This window comes from Thunnus albacares, chromosome 21 (assembly GCF_914725855.1).
Source record: "Thunnus albacares chromosome 21, fThuAlb1.1, whole genome shotgun sequence".
NCBI classification, from domain to species: Eukaryota; Metazoa; Chordata; class Actinopteri; order Scombriformes; family Scombridae; genus Thunnus; species Thunnus albacares.
In genome coordinates, this window is record NC_058126.1 from 16,718,453 (window position 1) to 16,738,136 (window position 19,684).

General features: G+C 40.8%; 1 protein-coding gene across 4 annotated transcripts in view; it reads left to right on the forward strand.

Annotated features, from left to right (window-relative positions):
• Positions 1 to 5,468: 5,468 nt before the first annotated feature.
• tpk1 (thiamin pyrophosphokinase 1) overlaps positions 5,469 to 19,684 on the forward strand; it is a 71,257-nt gene continuing 57,041 nt past the window's right edge. Inside the window, exons 1-3 of one of the 4 annotated variants that reach the window (XM_044339503.1) lie at positions 5,469 to 5,571; positions 8,057 to 8,141; positions 14,684 to 14,758. In XM_044339503.1, coding sequence (XP_044195438.1) covers positions 8,099 to 8,141; positions 14,684 to 14,758 — 118 coding nt within the window. In that variant the 5' untranslated portion in view covers positions 5,469 to 5,571; positions 8,057 to 8,098. Of the gene's footprint in view, positions 5,572 to 6,690; positions 7,217 to 8,056; positions 8,142 to 14,683; positions 14,759 to 19,684 lie in introns of those variants that run through there. The other 3 variants (XM_044339505.1, XM_044339504.1, XM_044339502.1) reach the window with 3 other exon arrangements.

Here is a 19,684-nt window from a genome sequence, read left to right on the forward strand (position 1 = left end):
TACAGTACATATGCATGATGATGCCTACCCAAAGTTTCTCTCCAGCCTTCACACTGAGCCCTGTGCCAGTCAAAACATATGTAGCCTGTAGGCAGTAAAATTACACAATGAAACTATCAAACATTTTCAGGTTATTTCCAGAAATAAAAGCCATCTGCAGGTCTCTTAACCAATAAAGGAGTACCAGCACCCTCCTGCCACTATTTCTTTACAGGTATTCAATGTTCTTACAGGTATAAACATTGCGTAAGCATCTGATCAACATCAAAGTGTTTGCTGGACTGTCTTCCTGACCTTATCACATGCTGTGTACAAGCCCTGTCTCTGTGTCCATCTAAAATAACCCATGCACATACAGTAGCGCTGAGAGTGTGTCTCCATTCCACTCGCCAAACCCCAGTTTATACTAGTATCTGCACTACAGGGAGCTTAGAAATCTCCTCCCTGGTGGCATCACAAGGCACCATCTGCATCTTCCCTCACAGCGCCTGGCAGGGCCCACAGCAGCTCCCCCATAAACCCCTCCAGCAGTTTCTGGGAGGTCAGTCTAGTCTAGATCTTCTTTCTCTAGCCCAAGGTGACAGAGGATGTGCTCCAACTTTTTTGATCTTCACAGAAATCTGCCTGAGGGTTGTAACACTCACTAGTGGAAATATTCATTTTTTGGATGACTTTCTCCTCCCTCACCCCCATTCATACAGTACGCCCTAAATCCTACATTACACCATCTACTAACGTCAATCTCAATGGGTGCCAAGCCCTCAGGACAGATATGTAGAACCGGAGGCTTGAGTGATTAATAACCCATAGCGCTCATTTTTGGCTTCATGAGAAAATATGACTGTCCAGCACTGAGCTGTCAGCCCCAGTCCTCTCTCTTAGAGCACATCTGTTGGCCTCCTCAAAAGATATGAGTTTATAGCTGCTGGAATGGTGCCACCTCACACTCAAGGTCGGTCTTTATCCATGCTTCTGGACAGGCAGGTGAGGGACACCAGCTCTCAGGCAATGATATTGTGACCAAAAAAGAATTCCACCAGTTGGACGCTGGACATATGACAGGAAGCTTCTGGTGGGGATTAAGTACAGCGAGGTAATGCCACAGGGAAGAAGCTGCCAAGTTGTTGATAATTACCACCCTGCCCATGTATTGGAGTTAAAAGAGTGGCCACCTCCACTTCGAAATCCCGGATCCAGTCAACTGTAATATGCTCTCCTTGTTCTTAGTAACCCATTACACAGAGCTCAGGTACACCTAGAGTAATTTAAGTCCTGTCTCTTTCCACTGTTGGCCATTTGTTAGCTGCGAGAGAGAAATCCCCCTCTAAGCGGCACATTGCACTGTATTGTTTTTACCCAAGTTGACCATGGCAGGAGACTCTACTTCAAAAACAAGTGAAAAAGAGGATGTACTCCATCGCCCTTATGTCTTGTTCATTCCTAACTGAAATGGGTCATCATCATTGGCAGATAAAAAAGAAAAATGACCTACTTAGCCCTGATTTTGCTGTAAATACCCCCTGCAAACAGACCAAACTGAGTACAGCTGCAAAGATCCTCTGAGTAACCTATTCTATTCAAGCTGCTCTCTACCTGTGTCAAAACATAACCATAAAAACCATAAACTGACATGAAATCTTGTACGAATACAAAACTCAAGACAGAAAAAAGCAGACACGGAGCTGAAAGCAAAGGAAGAGCAGAAAAGGGGGCTGGGAGATTAAAAAAATGGCAGCAGGGAGATGAGGTTAAGACAGATAAAAATAATTAAAGGACAGACAAAGAGGAGGTGCATTAGTGAGAGAGAAAAAGAACAGGTGAAAGAGAAATTACAGAAAGGTGATGATAGGGAGGATTAAAGGTAAAGAGAGTGCATATGAGGGAAAGAGAGTCTGAATTCGCATGTCAGTTAGTGTCTCTCTTTTTTGTTTTATTATCTGTCATGATAACAGGTGTATTCTGCCATGGGTGAGCGGGGTAATATTGTGACCCATTTATCCACTTATAGAGGATATTAAATTGAACAGAAGACAAACACACTTTGCTGTGATGTGACCTTGAAGAGAAAATGTCCACAGCATTAGTTCCACGCAAGATATTCTGAAAGAAGGCGGTATTAGGAAGAAATGACCCAGCCTGGTTGTCTTCACTTTAGTAACACCGGTGCTCGTGACCTAATGTCACCTCACCATTTCAGGCAGGTGAGAAACTGGCAACAACCCTCCTGATTCTGATGTGCCAAATAATGAAGGTAATTAGTTACACAAGATAGATAGCCAAAACATAGAGACAAACCTCAATGTTCTGCAAAGAGATAATTAAAAAGCAATTGGCAAGAGATTTTGATACACTTCTTTTATTACCTTGCACACTAAAAAAAAAAAAAAGGAAGAAAGACAGCAAATGAATGCCTGGCTGAGATTCACTTTTTGGGAATGGGTTTTTTTCTATGGTTCCACCATCTGCCAGCTGTGAGAATTTTCATGCTTTTCATTAAATGTGACTCAGTTGTCTTTTTATTCCAGTTTGAAGGACTTTGTGACATGAGTCGGTCTTGCACAGAAATCATGGGGAGAAATGTAAAAGACACATTTTAAGTTATATATTAACTAATTAACTTTTTCACAGTGATGCTCTTTTTCTACAGCTATTGCGCGATGATCTCAAAATTATTTGATTTTGACATCTTATTCCTCTGTGACTGATCATTGTTATAGAATTTTCCATCTTTAGGGGTTACATATTGGGTTACACCGGGTCAAGTCTGGGCCTTGAGGTCACACTGTAATTCCTAAGCAGGAAGGGGACATATTCTCCTCTCTTTAAGACTCCAGCTGTCTGTGATGTTTTGAGGAAAGCAGAAACCTCTCTGATAGAGGGTAAATCAGCATTGCCATGGTCACCAAGGTCGGAGGAGGCTTTCCTAGACAACACAGATAGGTGGATGCATAGATTCTATTGACACAGTCAGACATTCAAACCAAAACTGCTGAGGCTCCATGCAATGTGACCTAAACTGACATGGGTAAAATGCAGTTCCTTGTTTAGAAACTAGTGAACCAATTAGACTAATTTTTCATATTGTAGGCTGATCTGCTTGGGTTAAAGACTAAGACTCAGACCTTCAGAGGACAGAACGGAAAGAGACAGCATCCGAGTTGCAGATGACTTTGATGTTCGCTATTTCAGTTCTCCTTGATCAAGTACTTCAATGAACTTTTTCAGCTTTAAGACATCAAAGGCTCGTGCCCACTTTTCTCCACTGAGGTGCTGACCATTGCTCAAAATATCCATAACAATCATGTCATACACATAGACTGTGCTAAAAAGAAGAAGGGACACCTTTTTAGTATGTGGCTACTCCACCTACGCACCTGTCACAAAGACTACACAGATGTGCAAGAGATTTTGATGATACACATAGACTTTAAAAAATAATGGACGTAGCCACCGTGACGAACACCCATTGGTTTGTGGACTGTTTGCAACACTGCCTGCCTGTCACTCAAAGCGGTCACACCCTTAATGATGCATAACTTTAAGCCATAATAAAATTTAAATGGGTGACTTGTATAAAAATTAATTTTTATAGTAAATAGTAATGGAAATATCGTAGATGTCTTGTGCATCATTTTATACACATTCCCCCAGAATTTAGCCTGAAGTATGTGGTATCTTCAGTAACCTTTAGAATTTAATTCTGTGAGTTTTAACCATGTTTGGCTGCTCAAAAAGAGTTCAGTGTAATGTGTAATGACTGACTACAGAAACGGTGGAAGTGAGGTTTAAGGGGTTAAACATTCCACATGTTCATCAATCTTCTGTTTAATGTTAGGCTATGTAAGAAGCTTCCTTCCTTCCATAAGATTGCTGCATCTGCATTGTATTTTTTACCTAGTCCCTTTCTTTACTACTACAGCCACTGACCCACTTTTTCTTGCTAACCACTGATCTGCCTTCAAATAGTCAAGACAAAAATATCATATTTGGGAGTTCCAAACAGAAGACGTGAGAGGAAGAGAGCTGATCAGCTCTCTGAGAGAAAGACAAGACAAATGTTCTAAGAAAGAAAGGTGTGAAAAGAGAAAGAAAGGAAAGCGAAAAGGGTAAATATTAGAAAGAGTGATGGACAGTGAAGGTTGCGCTTGCTGAATAGATCCAGAGAGAAAGAGAGGGAGAGATCTGATCAAACATTCAGCTGGTGTGGCCTTGTAAAAAAATCCCTGCCAATGAAGAATGCACTCAGCCTGGAATTTATTCATAGATGTATTTATAATGCATGCCCAAAGAATGAATGACTTCTCATGCATAGCACGTATGCGCATGCGTGTTTGGCCTTTACATGTCTGTGCTAAACTGTGCATTGAGAGTGTGTGTGTGCGTATGTGTGTGTGATTTCCTGTCTGGGAGACAGGACAAGTGCTGATTGATGAGGGAACGTTTATTTTAACGAGCCTCTAGGGTGGATTCACCTTGAGAGTGATTTGGTTTCTCACTTTACACTACTTCTAGCACTGTCTGAAGATATCTGAAGCATACACCATCAATTTACACACACACACACACACGCACACACAAACACACACACACACACACACAGGTAAACAGACAATAGACTGTTTACCTGTGTGTGTAAACAGTGTGTCCTCAGTAGAGGCAACAGCCTGGTTTGAAGGAACTCACTGCCAATGATTGGATTTCAACCCTGTTGTTATCATCCCACCTTTATGTGACAGTGAATATTGGGATGATTATCCTTGTTTTACATGCTGTATGTAGGCCTACAGTATATAACTTGATTGCAATTGGCCAGTGAGCCCAGTCTAGGAACACGCACGCTCTCTTGTGCACCCCGAATGACAGGCACACAGAGAGGACCAGTAAAGAGACAGACAGGGCTGGTAAAAACTTTATGGCTTTTTTGATGGTCCATCGGCCCACCGGTATGCCCGATGGCCAGTACACCACTGGAAGTATCTAATTGTCTGACTGTTAATGCTCCATTTAACTACATCAGAATTAAACCTGAAAATAGCCTCCTTCAGTAAAAAAGCTCCGTCACATATGAGTCAGTGGTGTTAATGCACATCTGTTTTGGGTGTTCTTGACATTTTAAGGGTTTTAAAGTTCACATGTAGCCCCAAATATAACCACATTAGACCTGCATGGCCTGCTTTATAATCCTTTTCAGTCCGAATATTGGGAGAATATTGTTGTTTTGTTGATTTAATATTAAATTGGACATCTGCTCACAATGTAATGGGGCAGATAATGATGGTTACAGTGAAGAGCGAACGCGGTGGTTGAAATAGTCTCTTATTGTGATAATTTCCAATGAATGAAATTTATAGTGAGATTAAACTATCTCTCAATTTGCAGGAGAGTCTCCTTAAAAACCTCTGGGACTCCTTTTGAGAATCTCATCATCAGAGCAATACACAAGAAGATGTTTTTCCACTTTTGGCCTCTAGATGTCCCCATAAGAATCTCCGGCCACCTCTTCCAGGTAGCTCCTCTTTGCGCGCTCTTTGACTGTTTGGCCGGCATTAATGCGGGAAGTCGCTTCATTCTGTAAGTTTTTATTGAATATTTATTAAGCAGAGCAATGACAGCTTTAAACTGTGAAGTCGGTTAATTGTTACTGAAACGCTGTGTTGGTTTGTGTGTTGGTTTCTTTTGAATGACGCGGTTTTATCGCAGTTAGTTAGGAGCTGCGTGCTGGAGGGAGACAGGCTTCACATTTACACACCGCTGCGGGGGAAATGCTTTAAATGTTGTGCAGTTAAAATACGAACTGCAAGTGAGGACGTCAAATCATATTTTCAAAGGAGAGTGCCTATTATGTGTCTCGACACAGTCAACGGGGCCGGTTTCTGTTAAAGAAGCTTAAAAACGTGTGGTTAACGGAGCGGTCTTTGGGGCAAAGCATCATGAGCTGCATTCATCCTGCCTCAGGCAATGTGTCACCTGCGCAGGCAAAACTCTACTACCTGTGTGTTTAAACCATTATTGTTGGGTGAAAGTGAAAAATGTATCTAATTTGAAAGCCTTTTACTTTCACTTTGAACAAATTGTATTTTATACTTTGATTGTATTGTGGAGAAATGTAATATTATCTCTCACCTTGGGATCCGTTTGTGTTTCACAGCGGTTGCAAATTAAAGGACTGGTTCACAGTTTTTGTCTTAAAACAGCAGCCAGGTGCCCAAATGAACATTGAAATAGGTTTTTCATGCCGTAATCATTCCTCCTGTTCATACCGGTCATTAGAAGATCACTTCATGATGCATTTACAATGTAAGTGATGGGGGACAAAATCCACAGTCCTCCTCCTCTGCAAAAATGTATTTAAAAGTTTATCTGATGCTAATATGAAGCTCCAGACACCCAAATTAGTCAAATCAAGTAGATATCTTTCAATGGTATGTTTTTAGTGCCAAAGTCCCTCGTCTAATTATCTGATTCCAGCTTCTCAAATGTGAATATTTTTAGTTTCTTTAGTCCTCTATGACAGTAAACTGAATATCTTTGGGTTGTGGACTGTTGGTCGGGACAAAACTAAACATTTGAGGGCGTCACCTTGGGCTTTTGGAAATAGTTATCGACATTTTCTGACATTTTATGGACAATAAATTGATTAACTGAGAAAATAATCCTTACAGATTAATCAATAATGAAAATGATAATGAAAATAACTGTTAGTCGCAGCCCTGATGGACAGGTTTTCCAAGAACTGTTGTGTACAATTTGAGGATTATGTAATCCCATTTTATGGCAGCTAAAGTTTAGTCAATTTCCTCGATGAATACAGTCCAGTGGAATAATACTTTAATCAATAATTAATATAGTCCAGTTGTCTTGGAAAACATTTTTTGGCTGTGGCATTTGTAAGTCTGTGTGTGGGAAGGGGAAGGATTGTTATCCTTTTGTTATTGGATGGCGTTTAAAGGTTAACCTGGTGTTAAAAGGTTAGCAGAGGTTGACTTATTTATAATATTGTGAGCAGTAGGCTATCTATCCACACACTGCTCTACTCTGCAGGCTGGGTTGTAAGAAGAAAATTGTGCGAGGTGCGTTACTTCTGCTTCATGTTTTTGTTGTTCATGTATGAAAGTAGTTGTAAAAGTGTTAAAGAGCAACACATTGTCATACATGCATAGCATTAACCAAAGGGTCTTTGGTTGAGAGCAGAAGAGAGTAGTATCAGAAGCTTTTGGTGAGTTAAATTTACTTACAAAATCTTTTGTTAGAAAGTTTTTAAAAAGGGGTTGTTAACATATTATTTTCACATGAGATTTTTTTGTTGTTTATCCTTCATTTTACAAGAATGGTGAAACTGTTGTGTATTCTGGCATTTAGCCTTTTGACAGGCTTTTCGACATTTGTTTTTGCATTATGGGTGTTAAAAGTGTTCAGACGCCTTACACTTTCTTGTTTCATCTCAGTTATCTATAGATGTTTGCTGAAACAGAAAGAGATTATGCAGTAAATGATCACATGATTTGAAGATGGTGAAATATGCACATTATACCCTACGTTCTTAAAGCCCAGAGTGACGTCTTAAATTTGCTTGCTGTGTCTGAACAACAGTCCAAGACCCGAAGATATTCAAGTTACTATTATATGACAATGAAAAGCAGCAATTATGTACATTTGAGAAGCTGGAACTAGCAAATATTTGGCATTTATCAAAAATTTTGCCATTTAATTGTCTGTCAATTTACTAATTGATTAGTTGAGTAATTGTTTCAGCTCTAATCATTCTTAAAACAAATGTTGCTGCTTTACAAGTTTGTTTCCTCTTCAGTTTCACAGATAACGTGATGATTTGCACTAAAATGTCTGTGTTTATCCTGTCATTATAAAGAATTGTGTTAATATTGTTACCCTGTGATCCGTCCGTAGTATCATCATACGCATAGAAGAAATTTGGCGGTAAACTGGGATGAGTTTGAAAATTAACTGACTGTCTTTGTTCACTAAGAAAAAGAAACGAACAAAACAAAAGCAAGAAAGAGAAACAACAGTGTCCGTCCTCCTTTTTCCTCTGTTCCAGGTGAGTCGGCTGATTGAAGACAGGCTCTTGTGAATCCTTGCCATGGATGAAGAGTTGACGCCTTTGGACTGCCTGCTGCCCTCAGGTACCGCCTTTCAAACACACATGCACACAATCAATCAAATACACCAGTGCGCACTGCCTCCGTGTGTGGGACACCGGAACACAGATGATACGTATGCATCTGATCAAAAAAAAAACACTTGTCACACTTGTCTTCCTCTCTTTGCTTCGCCCACTCACTCTGACACACACACATACACACACACACACATAAACAGTCTTGAGGGAATTAAAACTCCAAAACAAATCACTGGCACTTGCATGACAGCATCGCGTATATGTATGAGATGCACTTCCATGTGTCCTTTTTTTTTTTTTTTTTTTTGTTTTGTTTTGTTTTGCAGTGTACATAATGAATTTTTACTGGAAGAAGGCGTGATGTGTTTGCTTGTAATGTTTGCCGTTGGAGGAAAAACAGGCTTTGAAGAGGCATTTTGATTATTGAATCTAGCTCCTGAATAAAATCCCTGTCATCATAGAAATTCACTTTGTTCCACCACAACACTGGAAAAAAAATCTGACATTTGACTAAAAATCCCATTTATTGTCTCTTCTACAAGGGCCTGTTTATGTTGCAAGATTTCCCAAAAGATGATCCAATATATTCTGTATCTGTTGATGCTTTAAGAGATTTTTTTTTAAAGAAAAAGGAAAATTACAAACTGGTCTCCAGATGGTCCGCACTGACTGGCCCACAGGCCTGTGAGGGAAGCTGGTTATATCTGCCTTTAGCCACTGCTCTCAGGTCAAGGTTTGTGTGAGCTCCCTGGTGGTGTATGTGTGTGTGTGTGTGTGTGTGGAGGAAGGAAAGCTTATGAGCCTATGGGGCAGGTTTTACCCAGAGCTGTAAAGGTCAAGGGGATCGTACAGCAGTTGGGCCTGTAGCGCAGACAGCAGGCAGATGTAGTCCTCTGTGTCTGTCATTATTTCTTTATTTCTTCATTTCTACATTATTTATGTAATTTTGAGAGCTATTTTAAGAAGAGCTCATTTATGACTTACAGGACAAAATATTCGTGCCTCACCAGCTTGTACAGAATAATGAGGGGGCTGCTATTGGTTGAGAAACAATAGATGCACTGTTAGTCCAAATTGAATTTCACTGTGGGGTTTTGACATCGGCTAGAAATATTGTCCCCACAGAATAAAGAGCTCAACCACATTCCCAAAACCACTTTGTGTCCCCAGAAAGCTCAGCAGTGTCACAGCTTTTGCCTCCCTCATCCTTTTTGGATTCTCTGGTAGAAAATCAATCACATATGAGCTGGCTTTATAAACATACAGTATGGATACTGTGTGCATTTTAGCGATGAGAAAAATCCACTCTCTCACTAATAGTATCTCTCTCTCTTTGATGTTGCATTCCAGGAGATATCTTATTAAGAACTATTGTAGTTTGGTTTGCACACTTTGCTTCAACCTGAGCTGTACAATAGTCGCACAGGAAATATCTTGTCTCGAATCTCTTGTCGTCTACATTTGGCCATTCACTGGGTGGAATGTGAAAAATACACCACCGAACAAGAAGATAGGCTGAGGGATGAAAGGCACAATGCCAGCAGTCTCGAGGTGATTTATTATGAGCATGAAACTCTGAAAAACTAAATGATATAAATGAAGGTAAGTTAGTTTGATAATTAAAACGAAAAAGGCACTATTGATTTAAAAAAGTTGTTCATCACATCTCTGCTCACTGTTTATCGGGCTGGCTGGTGTGTCATGTCAAAACAACATGCCCATGATCCTCTAGTGATCTGCATTTGACTCTTAATAAAAAAACAATATAAACATATATATAATATATATATATATATATATATATAATCTGCTGGGTTTTTTTTGATGCTCTTAAACATAATGTGTGCTGATCTAATCAGATAGTGTGTATCATTGGAGAGACATAGCCGAGGCTATTACTGCTGCACATGTGCAGTATATTTGTATACAAATAATACACTGTACGTTTCATTGTGGTCCATTGCTCTCTTCTTGCTAGCCTTCCCTTTACCTACCCCCCATTATGTCTCCATTGATTGTTGTTGAAGTTAACAAATCACTAAAATGATCTTGTTAGTCTAAAGAGGCTGCTTTAATTGTGCTTGTGCATGTGCACACATTTGTATATACTTGACATTCTTGCACGGGTGTGATTTGCACAGATCTGCTGTTGATTTTCTATGCCTCTACACAGGGTGGGAAATTAACTTTTTAAAATGTGAACATCTACCAGCCACTGACAGATAAATGTTCAAATTCACCAGCCACTCAATCGTAAATCGTTATTTTGTGTCTGAAATCTACCAGCCACTTTCATATTTTACCAGCATTTGGCTGGTGGCTGGTGTTAATTTCCCCACCCTGCCTGCACAGCTTGACAATCAGTAATGCACAAAGGCCAACATCAGTCAAGAGACACTCACTTCTGATTGGAAGCTATCAGCAGTTTTGAAGCATCCATTGAAACAAACGTTTACTCAAATGTGTTAGCTAAGCATTACATGCCACACTCTTGAGTTTGCTCTCTGTACAAATCCAAGATTTATTCTAAAGATTTCACAGGGTGTGCAAATAATCCCCTGAACAGCTGCAGAACAGAAGAAATCTGAGCACACACACATCCTTCTGATGATGTAATTTTGTTGATAAATCTGTCACTTGCTATCAAAGGTAAAATATGAAGACACATTTAAGATTCCCTGAATCATACACTTTCAATTTTTTTCCCCAACCGCACAGTATAGTGAAACACTTTTTCCCTTATTAGATAAGTTTAGACTATATTTCTATGGCTAATCTCTTGCAGGATATGCTTATCTAGACTCTCGGCAGATAATATAAAAACAGCCCCTGGATGTCTGCATTTTAAAATCCCCAGTGTGCACAGTTAGCCTTTTAAATTTCACCATTTTAATTATAAATGCCTATTCCTGGAATATCTAGGTGCTAGGTTATGTGCTCGGATTTTTGCATATGTGTGTATTTATATGTGTTTGTTGTATTTATGCTGTCTGGCACTTTTAAAAGAATTCCAAGGTGATGTTTCTCTGAACGCAGTACACAAAAGGCAGCGCACCTCCTTGTGTATGTGTGTGCATGCGGGGAGGTGAGTGTTTGTGCGACGAAGGGTTATCTGAAAAGTCACGGCTGGTTGAGTTTGTCTTTTGTTCTCCGTACACCTCCAGCCAATTAAGAGACAAGACAGACAAATCTACTCCTCCTCTTTCTCCTCCCCACCTACCTCTCCTCGTGTCCTCCTTTATTTTCCTCCTCTTTTGTGCTCCTCTTTATCTGCTCTTCCCTTCCTCTTTTTACCATACTCTGCTGGGGTTGACCCTTTCTCAGCCAAGCCGAAATTCACTCTTGATTTCATGAAACCTAAACTATATTCTTTGTCTATCTTCCTCGCTGTTGCTGCTTCTGGCCTTCCACTGCATTCATGGTGTATCAGGGAAGGTGTACTGGGAAAGATACAAAGTTTTCATTAGATATGCTATGTCATGCTGTTCCAAAACTGGGATCCAATGGAGATGAATTTGCATAAATATAGTTTAGAAGAGAGGGGAGAGGGCATTGTAATCATGAAATGTTGCTTAAGCTAGCATGTGGCATTTTTGCTTTGCTGCAAAAGGCAACAAATTTAATAATGGATGAGAAATCATTCATGAGGGCAGACATGAGACGGAAAGATAAATGAGCAAGCAATGAAATGGTTAAGTGTGAAGGCAAAGGGAAGAGAGGTTATGCTTTAGTCTTTGGTCCATTAAGGCTTTTCATACTGCTCTGTTTTATACTTTGTCATTGAATGTAGAATTTCCTATTTTTTTTTCTCTTCTCCTGCAGATGGAAAAATGACTTCTAAAGTATTAGTCAGGGGATCTGCATTAGCAGTAGAGCAAAAGAAAAACTAAAAGCAAGATGGATGGGTGGGAGAGCGAAATAGATTTGTGAAATGATGCACCCTGAGACAGAGACTTTGACAATGAATCATGGAGGTACACTGACAGGAAAAAAATAAGCTATAGGATGACATTTTTTTTGTTTGCATTGCTTTTAAAGGTCCTTCCTCTGTTGTCATGTAGTAACAGATGACATGTCACCAAGGTCAGGCTATTCAAATGAGCATCAGTGAGATGTGTGTGAGTCTAGAGGACATATCTCCCTTTGTTAGACAGCAGGGACATGGACATTAATTGTGTCACCCAGTCAAGGAGAGTTGAGGTACTCTAGCTGGAATGAAATTGTTGCATCTCTTGGATAGACATCTATGCTATGGTTAGGTGTTGTTATCTTCTGATGTTGCAAACAAATCACTTGCAACTTAATTGGATTGAGTAGGAAATGTTTTGAACCTTAATGATACCGAAATTCAACATCGTGACATGTTTGAATTTTGCCTTACAGAGACTTAGTTGTCAGAAGAGATACCAGACCACACCATCATACTCTCGTGGTTCTCTGTGTTTCAAGCGTACAGGTCGAGAGAACTCTCTGGGAAGGGCAAGGGAAGGCATATATGGTTCATGGTCAACAATGCTTGGTTTGACCTTCATTCCCTCAAGTCTTTCTGCTCCCCAGACCTGGAATATCTCACGCTCCTGTGTCGGCCATTCTGGCTGCCTAGGGAGTTCACGGCTATTGTTGCGACAGCTACGTACATCATGCCACAAGCCGACATGGACTAGCAACTCAAGGAACTGTATGGAACAATCAGCAACACCATCACCGCCAACATGACCAACGCTCTGGTCGTCGCTGAGGCCAACGTGCAAGTCATTCTAGCGCGTCAAAATCCACAAAGCGGTCCCCTCCTGTCATCCACCATTGTTCCAATGCTAGAAAAAAACAAGGTAACATGCTTAAATGATTGGAGTCCTGTTGCCCTCACTCCCATGGTGAGAAAATGCTTTGAGAAGCCTGTTAAGGACCTAATCTGTAGCATGTTACCACCCACCCTGGATCCTCACCAATTTGCTTACCAACAAAACAGATCCACGCATGACAACATAGCCAAAACACTCTACACCACCCTCACCCACCTGGAGAAGAGGAATTCTTACATGAAGACGCTGTTTGTAGACTATAGTTCAACATTCAACACCATAGTCCCCACCAGACTCAACACCAAGCTCAGGGACCTAGGACTCCACCCTAGCCTGTGCAGGTGGATCCTGGACTTCCTGTCGGGTTGACGCCAGGTGGTGAGGACGGGCTCCAACACCTCTGCCCCTTTGACTCATAGTACAATAGCCCCCAGGGCTGTGTCCTGAGCCCCCTCCTCTATTCCCTGTACACTCATGACTGCATGGCCACACACAGCTCAAACTTGGTAATTAAGTTCGCCGATGACACAGCAGTGATAAGCCTGGTTACTGACAATGAAGAGACGGTCTACAGGAGAGAGGTCAATAACCTGAAACAGTGGTGCCAGGAGACCAATCACTCAATCAGTGTCGATAAGACCAAGGAACTAATTGTGAACTAAAGGAGAGAGGCTGACCCCATCGCCATCAACAGGTCTGTTATATAGAGAGTCAGCATTTTCAAGCTCCTCAGGGTTCACAGGGACCTCACCTGGCACAAGATGTGTGGCCCAAGATCCTACAGGTCTTCTACAGAGGCAAAAATGGGAACATCGTGGTGGGGTGCATCACTGCCTGGTATGTGAACTGCACTGCCCTCAACTGCCCCAGCGCTCCAGAGGGAGGACAGCCCAGATCATCAGCGGATGCAAGCTTCCCTCCATCCAGGATATACACAATGCACATTGTATCAGTAAAGCCTGTAGGATCATTAAAGACCCTAGCCACCCCAACCACGGACTGTTTCAGCTGCTGCCGTCTGGCAAGCGCTACCGCAGCCTCAAGGCCCGGACCAGCAGACTCCAGGACAGTTTTTTCCACAAAGCAACCAGGCTTATGAATAATGGACACTAACGGCCTGTTGCCTGTCTGTCTGTGACACACACACACACACACACACACACACACACACACACACACACACACACACACACACACACACACACACACACACACACAGGTGTAGCTGTGCATACACAAACGCACACAAACATGCAAACAACTTCATACACATATGCACATTTATTAAGGCAGGACCCACACACACAAACACACAACACTTTAAACACACTATACATTATTCATATTATTAAAATTATTATTGTATTGTATTTTTAGTACTATTTTACTGCTATTGCTATTCTTTTATTGGTATTGTTGCTGCAATTTTGAGGAGCAGAAACCCAAGAATTTGACTCTCTTATATTGTATAATGGGATGTAACAATAAAGGAGTCTTGAATCTTTGTCTCTGTGTGGAGCATGATAATAACCTCATTAACACGGCTTTTTGCTCTTTATTTAGCACATTCAGTATCACAAACAAACAACCTCCAATCTGTATTTAAGTCTTTTTTGAACATGCAAATGGCGATGTGTTCTGTTTTTGTTCTTTGGCCGTGATGCTCCATCATCTGTCTGTGTCTCTGTCTGATTTTTTTATGATTCATAGAATTTCCTTTTTTCCCCTCTTTCCTCCTCTGCAGGCACACAGAGGATCTGTTTGATCATTCTGAACCAGCCTCTGGATAAGGACTACCTGCACATTCTCTGGAGTAAAGGTAGATATCTCACCTATAACCAACACAGACCAAACAAGCCCCTTCATATCATTTAGATCCCATCTGCATCGCTTTACGCTGAGCATGTATCCCCCTGTTGTTTTTGTCTAACCGTGCTCTCTAGCCTTTGTAGCTTCCGCTGTGCAAAATCTTAATTGCTGCCATGTCATTGAAAATGCCCCCTCCCTGCCCTCTGCCCACATTTCCTGTGAGATGTGTTTTAATGAAGTTAAAGATGACATCTTTTTTTCCTTTTTTTTTTATGGAAAATAATTTCCCTTTCTGCATGGGTAACTTTTTTATTACTCCTGTGGCTGCATGACCTGATTATATTGAAAACAAAGATAATTTTATACAATCAATTGCATTCACAGTCTGAATATGCAGCATGATTTTGTAGCCCTGAGACACTGACTTTTTTGCATTGTGGTTTGATGGAATAATGATTTCTGAATCTGGAATTTCTGTTGAATGTTTGGCATAGACATCAACAAATAAACATCTGTGAAGAACAGATGCCACAGAGAATTGCAAAATAATACTTAAAAAAATCAGAATAAAAAGAAAAAGCCTTGTTCAATATCCAGGATCATTTCACTTTTCATATGAAACCAATTTTGTGCATTTCATTCATTATTTTCATATTGTGGGTATTGAAGTTTAATGTCCTGTTTTTAAAAAAGGCATTCTTTGCTAGTGAGGGTAATTTTAAGGTCTTCAGGTAGTAATGATGGTGATCTATACGCATTCATTAAATTCATGATAGACAGTTGGTTGGTAAATATTATGTACACAGGCAGTGACGGAAAGTCATAACAAATTCACCCTCAGCACTGACAGATGTGACAACTGAGACGTTGCCCACATCTGTGAGGCCTCTCGCAGTCTTTCATCAATGAGGGAAAGTGGTCTGGAAAGTCCAGGGTATGGAAAGATTAAAAAAAAAAAAAAAAAAAAGTACGGTCCTGCACTGCAAGCACATTTGAGTCTCAACCTAAAGATTTTTTCATTGTTGCACAGTCCTTGCTTAATCATGGAAATTTTTCTGTGACCAAGTGCAGAAAAGCACAAGCAGGAGAGAGGCTGTGCATTCATAATCAGACCTACAGTTCAACACAGTACAAGCTCACCGGATGGCTCCACTGTACCACTTTTAGAGTCATGTCCAAGGGCGTTTCGATGATTATTGTCAAAGATGGGAAGAACTGTGCTCAGTCACTTTCAAATCAGCATCCTGCTGGTTAGAACCCTGCAGGCAATTTATGAACCTAGGGAGTCCCCTACATCCAACCATTATTTTGTTGTTGGTAAAGCTTCATTAGAGAATATAAAGATTTGATTTGCCTCTGCTTCATGAGTACTCCAAGGCCATTTATTAGAGTAAAAAACAAACAAGAAAACTCAAAAAAAAACATTCAGAAAAGGCTCATTGTTAAAAGAGGAAAAATAAGGTTTGAAGGGAAGTAGAGCTCCAGGCTCCCTGAGGTGTCGCTTGTAAGATGTGTTGATGCATAGAAGTGGTGCTATCACATGCCTGTGATGTATTTAATATGCAAATCTGACTTTGAGCCTCTAAACCAGACAGTGTCATCTCAACCTGTATCCTATAACGTAGTTTTTCTTTTAAATCCGGTGAATGGATCAGAAACATGCAGAGTCTAAGAATAAGAAGAATAACTTGAACCAATCTGTGCTGCGTTTGTTAAGCATGCAGTTGTTTTTATCAAGGACAGAATGGTAAGAAGTGGCCTGGATCACTGGCTCTCAACAGCAACACACACACATACACACACACACACAAAAAAACTGTTGGCACACTAATTTATTAAAATGTAATGGACACACTTATGCAATCATGGAAGAAGGTTAGTAAACAAATTAACTTTGAAGGGAAAATTGTGATTAAAACCAAAACAGATTGAATTTTAATGAACACAGCTTTGATATTCTTATCAACTTAGCAAAAACCCAAGAGGCACCTGAGCTCTTTTCCATCGTATTGCAGTCACACATTTAGATAGACGCTGCTCTCTAGATTTTTGCATTTACACTCAAGGTCCTCTGGAAAATGTTTAATGACAACGGAGAAAGCAATTTCCCCATCTGATTTCACACTATAGGTTGTCTGCCACCTCAAGATAAAGATTCTTTGGGTCGTCTGTCAAGGGAGAAGAATAAAAAATATGTAATTTAAAGAAAGAAAAACATACAAAACAGTCATGAAAATGAATGTTTAATACCTGTTACATGCACAGGTAATGGCTTAATTGATACTAAATCTCATCAGTGTCTTATGCTGTAAAACCAAGGTAAAGGGAAAAGGCAAGTTCCCTCTAGACCTGCACAACAATGCCACACATCACAAATTAGCAATTGTTGTACGATTTGAAATACATTTGAACACCCATTTGTAATTTCGCAGGGCAAACAATATCTAAATTGAAGATGGTTTTTCAATATGCAGCTGAGATTTTCTCTTCACTAGCAGCATGGGAAGATATTAGACTGGTAATAAATTCTTTACGCCTGGTTGATTGTAACTGACCCTAAACAGAGTTTACAGATTGCCATTTTTAGCATAATATCCTTATTTAAAAATCCAAACCGTGACCAGACAAGCAATTTAACTGATGGTGGAAATAAATATCCCCTGAATTTATTGCGATATTGCATCTATTTTAGCTGGTTGTATGCACCCATTTTTTCGCTTTCACATACAACATCTGCTGTTAATACAGGGAAAAGTATTACAAGGCAAGCATTGCATCAAATCATCAAACCAACCAACTGCACCGTTTGGGGACCACTGCGAGATGGACATATCAGATGTACTTTGACATGAATGATGCAGCTTGATAGAGTGATGTGGGAGATTTGGGCATTTGCTCCTGCTTAGATAAGGCTACTTTTCAAATAAAGTTTCAGAGAGAATTTGGGTGGTTTCTGAAGTGCCACAAGCAATGCTGCAGTGTGGATGTCAGAAATTGGGAAGCTTTCTTGATCAGTCTTGCTCTTGGCAGCAGTGCATATGGGACTTGAAGAAGTTTTGACAGGATGATGATGGTGCAGGAATGGCAGATCTCTCACAGTTTGATGGTGAACGCTCCTGTAGCAAGTTTATCATTCCTCACTTGATATGCCATGTATTTTTAATATTGTTTATTGGATAAGCAGATGTCAGCGTGCGCATGAGCGCGTCTCAATGTGTGTCACTCTCCAGATGGTTATTCACCTGGAGGAATCCTAGCCAGGTCTCCACCCTTACAGACACACACACAGCACTCTCAGGTCCTCTGATGTGAAGCCCCTGGGCCCCCTCATCACCTCTGGGAAAGGTAGAGCAGCAGGGAGCGAAGGAGCGATGGAGGGTGGAAGAGCGCATCGCTGATCAAAGGGAAACTCATTTACAGGTGCACAGTGTGATGTTGTGAAGTGGGAACAAGCTGCTTATGTCACTCAAGCACCCTCTCACTCATCTAGTCCAATAGTCACCCACTTGTTCATCTAGTTAGTCACCCACTCACTCGTTCACTTAGTCAATCAGTAACACTCATTTACTTACTTACAGATCCTTCACTCACTCACTGTGTAACCACACAAACAAGCAAATCAATAAAGCAATCAGTGAAGGTGACTCTCTCGACAAGACAAAAAAAGGGCCTGTGTTTACAACAAGTGTCTCATTTCATCATTTGTTGATGTGGAGCAGCTTGCTGAAGTTGAAGTTTGTGAACACAGCCCCATCAGCCAGTGGAGTATCAGCCTTGCAATCAAGACCGGTCTGGTGTTCACATAAACACACTTAATACACTCCTGCCTTTAAGCAAATGTGTTGGAGAGAGTAAATAGATGTGGGGAGAATTCGAAGGGAGAAGCTGTTAGCGAGGATTGATAGATAGATAGATAGAGATCTAAAGAAAGCAAAAAGAAATTCCTGAGAGATTGTCAATGCTAGGGGAAAAGAGAATGAGCAGAAAAGCTGGTGAAATTGTGCCACCTAGAATAACAAAGGGAAGGATAGAGTGAGGGAGAATAAGGAACAACAGTGTTGAGCTAGAGAGAAAGAAAATAAGCTGTTTGTGCGGGAAATCAATCAAATTCGAGCCAAGGTGTGGAGAGCAGGGTGGATCTGCAGACAGGATGACAGATGGAGGAGAAGGGGGGGGGGGAGTTGGTACTGATAGATGAAGGGAGGGCGTCAAGGCATCATAATAAGGATAATAATCTTTTCACTGCTCTCTGTGACCGTTTGCCCTCTCCTGTACTGCGCTAAAGCCCCAACCTGACAGGTATTAATCCTCTCCACTAACCTCATCAATACGGGCCTGCTATAGAATATCCCACACGGCCGTGTATGTGCGCGCGTTTCTGCATGAACGTGTGCATGCACCTTTTCTTCAGCGACATAGATGATTAAAAAGCACTGAAACGACGGTACTGTGCGTGGAAGTGCATTATCTCCTGCCCACCATATTTATTTATCATACAGCAGTGTGAGTGACAGGAGGAGTTGGCACTGAAGCCTGCAGGGAGGGATTATGATGCCTAGTTTATTTACAAGGTCATCTCCTCTGACTGCTGTCTCCACACAGCTCACATCATATCGCCGTCAGGATTCACAAGGCATCTATATGTGTGTCTCTGGTTTTCTGTTTGAGCTTGTTTGTTAAACCCAAGCGCTCCGAGGAGAAGGAGAAGATGAAGGAGTTGGTTAGACTGTTGCGTTCACAATTGTGGCGTACTTCAAAACCGTCAGTTCATTGTTTTTAGTGGGAGATTGACAGTAATTGTATCTTCACCGCCTGTGGATGGAGTGCAGATGGAGAGATAATCTTTCTCAAGTTCAGCGTAACCACTTTTTGCCGTTTACTGTGATGAAGACAAATTGGATGTTGAAAGAAAAGACAAACACCCTCCCACAGGCAT